Source organism: Arachis ipaensis, chromosome B06 (assembly GCF_000816755.2).
Source record: "Arachis ipaensis cultivar K30076 chromosome B06, Araip1.1, whole genome shotgun sequence".
Classification (NCBI taxonomy): Eukaryota; Viridiplantae; Streptophyta; class Magnoliopsida; order Fabales; family Fabaceae; genus Arachis; species Arachis ipaensis.
The window spans coordinates 5,259,692-5,265,472 of record NC_029790.2 but is presented as its reverse complement, the minus strand read 5'-3'; the positions used below and the strand labels follow the sequence as shown (position 1 = coordinate 5,265,472).

Sequence of the window (5,781 nt, the reverse complement as noted above, 5' to 3'; positions counted from 1 at the left end):
TTTTAGGAAAAACAACTATTTGTATTTATGAATTTTACGAACGTTGACAAAAGTACTCATAAAAAAAGGAAACTGACGTTGTACCTATCAAAGATGGGTTCTGAATGCCAAAAGTATCTAAATTCTATTTTTTTGTTGACTTTTTATTGAAATTCTCAAATTATCCCTACCTTTTATCTTCAACCTCAACTTCACCACCACTTCTTTCCAAATCCCAAACTTTCACAACAATTACCATCCAAATATCCCTACCACCTATGAAACTCTACCCTCTTCTACATCTAACACTCCCAATACTCTGTTGCCCACCCTTTTGGCTTCCAATCCTCTACTGTTGCCCTTCGAAACGGCTTCTTGTTGCTACACAAACCTCCCGGAGATGATATTATTGTTAAATTGAACGCTGTCATTGAAGGCCCTGCCTCATCACCACGGCTCATGCTTCCGCAACCGCCATCCCCTTCCAAAAACCTCATCACGTTCTCCGAAACTCTCGAAGTCGATGCAAAAAGCGTATCGCACGACTCCACTACCGTGATTTGTTCTCTCGGCATAATCGCCTTCTTCAATTTTAACGATGGTCCCAGCACGGCCGTTGCCTCTCCTCTCGCATGATTGCACTTGGCTTGAAGAGGAAACATGTGAGTCAACAAAATCTTCATTTTTTAAGCAGGCCATGAGACCAAAAGAGATATGCAACAGTAATAAAAAATGAAAAATGTACGTAGGTCTCAACTTGTCAACATGTTCAACTAATAGGAAGCAAAAAATATGCATAAACAACTGTAAGAATACCAAGGACTTCATCTGAACTACGGGGTCGCTCGTCTCCAACTCCCTTCTCCACGATTGGCCCTTCTTCCTTCATGGTGATTATTAAGAGCACGAAAAGAATTTTCATTAACTCTGGAAACAACACCAATCTCAGCTCGAATTTGCCGTATTTCCATGGAAAACAAGAGGGGATTTGAGCAGAGGAGGACCGCGGGGGAGGAGAAGGGGAATGGGAGACCTTGTAACGGTGAACAATCAGAGAAGGGGTGTTTGGGCTGCAAGATTTGATGAAGGTATCGGCGGAGGTGTTAGGAAATAGGAGATTTAGGAAAGAAGAGAGGAAATAGAGGTGGAGTTGAAGATAAAGGTGGGGCTAATTTGAAAATGTATTAAAAAGTCAATAAAAATTTAGGGTTTGAATATTTTGGTCGTATGAAACCATTTTTGATGGATACAATGCCAATTTTTTTATGAGTATTTTTTATTAATATTCACAAAATTTATGAATACAAATAATTGTTTTTCCTAGATTTTAAATAGTTCCACTAAAAGTAACTATGATTGATAAGAGAGAGAAGAGTATAAAAGAGAGAGAGAAAATATTGTTATTGATTGCTATTACTTTTATTATTGCTGTGTGTATGTTATGTGAGGATATGCCCTCTATTTATACATACAAAATTCAAACATTCAACCTTCATTAATTCTCAATTTGTATTGAGAAGTTAAGCTTTGAAAAACTCAGCCGTCCAATTGATAAATGGGCATTCATTTCATTCTTATCACAACACTCCCTTTAGATGCCCATTTAGGATTATTGTCTCATTAAAACCTTACTAAAAAAAACTCAATGGGAAAAAACCTTAGTGAAGGAAAAAGAGTACAATATCCTTTGTGATGGGGACTGCCTCATTAAAAACCTTGTCAAGAAAAACCCAATGGGAAAAAAATCTGACCAAGAAAAAAAGAGTACAGTCTCCCCCTCTTGTCGACATCATTTAATGTCTCAAAATTGGCACATCCCAATCTGATATACCAATCTTTTAAAGGAGGATTTTGGGAGTGACTTTGTAAATAAATCTGCCAGATTGTCACTTGAGCGGATCTGTTGGACATCAATAGTCCCTTGATTTTGAAGATCACGAGTGAAGAAGAATTTGGGAGAAATATGCTTTGTTCTATCACCTTTGATATATCCGCCTTTAAGTTGAGCAATACATACTATATTATCTTCAAACAAGACAGTTGGAGCTATCTTATGGTCAATCAGTTCACATGATGACCGAATATATTGGATCAAACTCCTGAGTCAAAAATACTCGCGACTAGCTTCATGTATCGCGAGTATTTCAGCATGATTAGAGGAGGTTGCTGCTATCGTCTGTTTTGTGGACCTCCATGATATAGCTGTACCACCATATGTAAACAGATATCCTGTTTGAGATCTCCCTTTATGTGGATCAGACAAGTATCCAGCATCTGCATAGCCAACTAATTGTGACTTGGATCCATAGGGATAAAACAATCCCATATCAACTGTTCCATGAAGATATCGAAAGATTTGTTTAACTCCACTCCAATGTCTTCTGGTTGGAGAGGAACTATATCTTGCTAGTAAATTCACAGCAAATGATATATCGGGCCGTGTATTATTAGCAAGATACATTAGCGCTCCAATGGCACTAAGATATGGTACTTCAGGACCAAGGATATCTTCATTTTCTTCTTTAGGACGGAACTGATCCTTTTCCACATCCAAAGATCTTACGATCATTGGGGTACTCAAGGAATGTGACTTATCCATATAAAATCTTTTCAAGATCTTCTCTATAGTATGTTGTTCGATGAATAAAGATCCCATTTTTTACATGCTCGATCTGCAGGTCGAGACAAAATTTAGTCTTTCCAAGATCTTTCATCTCAAACTCTTCTTTTAGAATTTTTATAATTGTTGGAATATCTTCAGGAGTTCCAATGATATTTAAATCATCAACGTACATAGCAATTATAATGAATCCAGATGCATATTTCTTTATGAAAAACATGAACAGATATCATCATTCTTATATCCGTTTTTGGCCAGATACTCAGTAAGACGATTATACCACATTCGTCCAAATTGCTTCAAACCATATAAAGATCTTTGCAATTTAACTGAGTATAATCCCTGTGAATATTCATTGGATGGTTTAGATATCTTTAGTCCTTCAGGGACTTTCATATAGATATCCCGATCTAATGAGCCGTATAAGTAGGCTGTTACCACATCCATTAAATGCATATGCAGTTTATGATATGCAGATAAATTGACCAAATAACGCAATGTTATCGCATCCACTACAAGGAAATACGTTTCTTCATAATCCATACCGGGCCTTTGTGAAAAACCTTGTGCCACAAGTCGAGCTTTGTAGCGCACAACTTCATTTTTCTCATTTCGTTTTCTCACAAATACCCACTTGTATCCAACAGGTTTTACATCTTCTGGTGTACGGACTACAGGTCCAAAGACTTTACGTTTTGCAAGTGAGTCTAATTCAGCCTTCATGGCGTCTTCCCATTTTAGCCAATCACTTCTTTGTCGATATTCTTCGACTGATCTTGGCTCAAGATCCTTACTTTCATGCATGATATTTAATGCCACATTATATGCAAATATTTCATTGACAATTGTCTTATTTCGGTCCCATTTCTCTCCTGTAAAGACATAATTTATCGAGATCTCGTCATTTTCACAATTTTCAGGTACCTGAACGTCTTCTGGTGTTAAAGCTATATCAAAATTTTGGACAACTGCAGGTGTCTTTACTATGTCTTTTTTTAATAGGAATAATATTTACCTCTTTTCTTTTTCGAGGATTTTTGTCTTTGGAACCGACAGGCCTGCCACGCTTCTGGCGTGTATTTGCTTTGGTGGCAATTTGTCCAACTGGAATATCAATTTAAATTAAGGCATTTTTCGCTGGTATATAAGATTTGGTTATCCTCTTTATATCAGAAAATGCATCAGGCAATTCATTTGCTATTCTTTGCAAATGTATAATCTTTTGAACTTCTAGTTCACATTGTCTTGATCGAGGATCTAAATGCATCAAGGATGATGCATTCCAATTAAGTTCCTTTTTAGTAAGCTTAATCTCTCCCCCTAATGTTAAAAATTTTGATTCATCAAAATGACAATCCGTAAACCGGGCTTTAAATACATCTCCAGTTTGTATCTCAAGATACCTCACTATAGAGGGAGAATCATATCCAACATATATCCCAAACTTCTTTAGGGTCTCATTTTGGTGTGATTAGGTGGTGCAATGGGAACATATATCGCACACCCAAATATTCTTAAATGAAAAATATTTGGCTGCTGGCTAAAAGCTAATTGCATAGGAGAGAACTGATGGTAACTCGTTGGCCTCAAACGAATAAGTGCTGCGGTATGTAAAATAGCATGCCCCTAAACCGAAGTTGGAGATTTGTTCTCATAAGTAAGGGTCTAACAATTAATTGGAGGCGTTTAATAAGTGACTCTACTAACCCATTTTATGTGTGAACATGAGCTATTGGATGTTCAACACTTATTCCATTAGCCATACAATAAGCATCAAAAGCTTGGGAAGTAAATTCACCAGCATTATCAAGACGAATTGTTTTGATTGGATTTTCTGGAAATTGTACTTTTAATCGAATAATTTGAGCCAGTAATCTCGCAAATGCTAGGTTGCGAGAAGACAATAAGCACACATGTGACCATCTCGAAGATGCATCTATCAGGACCATAAAATATCTAAAAGATCCACATGGTGGATGAATAGGTCCACATATATCACCTTGAATCCTTTCTAGGAATTCAGGGGACTCAAATCCAATCTTTACTGATGATAGCCTTAAAATTAACTTCCCTTGAGAACATGCAGCACAACAAAATTCACTAGATTTAAGAATCTTCTGATTCTTTAATGAATGTCCATGAGAGTTTTCAATAATTCTCCGCATCATGGTTGTTCCCGGATGACCCAATCAGTTGTGCCAAGTTATGAATTCATTTGAGTTAGTAAACTTCTAGTTTACAATGGCATGTGATTCAATTGCACTAATCTTGGTATAATATAACCCAGATGAAAGTGAGGGTAATTTTTCTAATATAACTTTCTTATTTGAATCATGAGTTGTGATACATAAATACTCATGATTTTCCTCATTCATTGTCTCAACATGATATCCATTTCGGCGAATATCTTTGAAACTCAATAAGTTCTTCAGAGACTTAGTAGATAATAGTACATTATTTATTATGAATTTTGTTCCTTCGAGAAACAAAATTATAGCTCTTCAGGATCCTTCTATCACATTGCATGAGCCAATAATAGTATTAACATATTCTTCTTTTGGTACAAGATGGGTAAAATATATATCACTTTTGAGAATGGTGTGCGAACTTGCACTATCCGCAAGGCATACATCTTCATTACATATCCTTGCCATTTTCTTCAAAGATAAATAATAATGAAATGAGTAGTATGCAGAGTTAAATTGAATACTTGATTAGAATTATTTTTCTAAGAAACACTGTTCATAAAAATAATGTCATATACTAAAATTTTATTTTAAAACTTAACACATTTAATGATTTCAAAATTCATAAACATTAATATTTCATTATTTATATACATCATATTTAAAACTTAAATATAAAATAAAACTTAACAATAAGTTCTTTATATTATTTATTTACATGGATACTTAACAATCTCACATATTAAACTATTCCATCATTAATCAAATGACCAATATTTCCTTCAAGATCCTCAAAAAAATCTGACACATCATAATGAGTAGTGGAATATTTAGCATCATTTGAAACAAAATTCGTTTCCTTTCCTTTGTCTTCTTTTTTCAAAGATGCTTGATAAAGATCAACTAGGTGCCTTGGGATACGACAGGTACGTGACTAATGGCCCTTTCCACCACAACGGAAACACTTATCCTCTGTTGATTTATCTTGCCCAGAAT

The 5,781-nt window shown here is 35.5% G+C and overlaps 1 protein-coding gene across 1 annotated transcript; it reads right to left on the bottom strand.

Annotated features, from left to right (window-relative positions):
* LOC107647927 lies at nt 1-1,162 on the bottom strand. The gene is made up of 2 exons (XM_016351977.2): nt 796-1,162; nt 1-625 (listed from the first exon to the last, which is right to left on the bottom strand). Exons 1-2 carry the CDS (start codon nt 899-901, stop codon nt 282-284), a joined length of 450 nt encoding a protein of 149 aa, XP_016207463.1. The 5' UTR covers nt 902-1,162; the 3' UTR covers nt 1-281.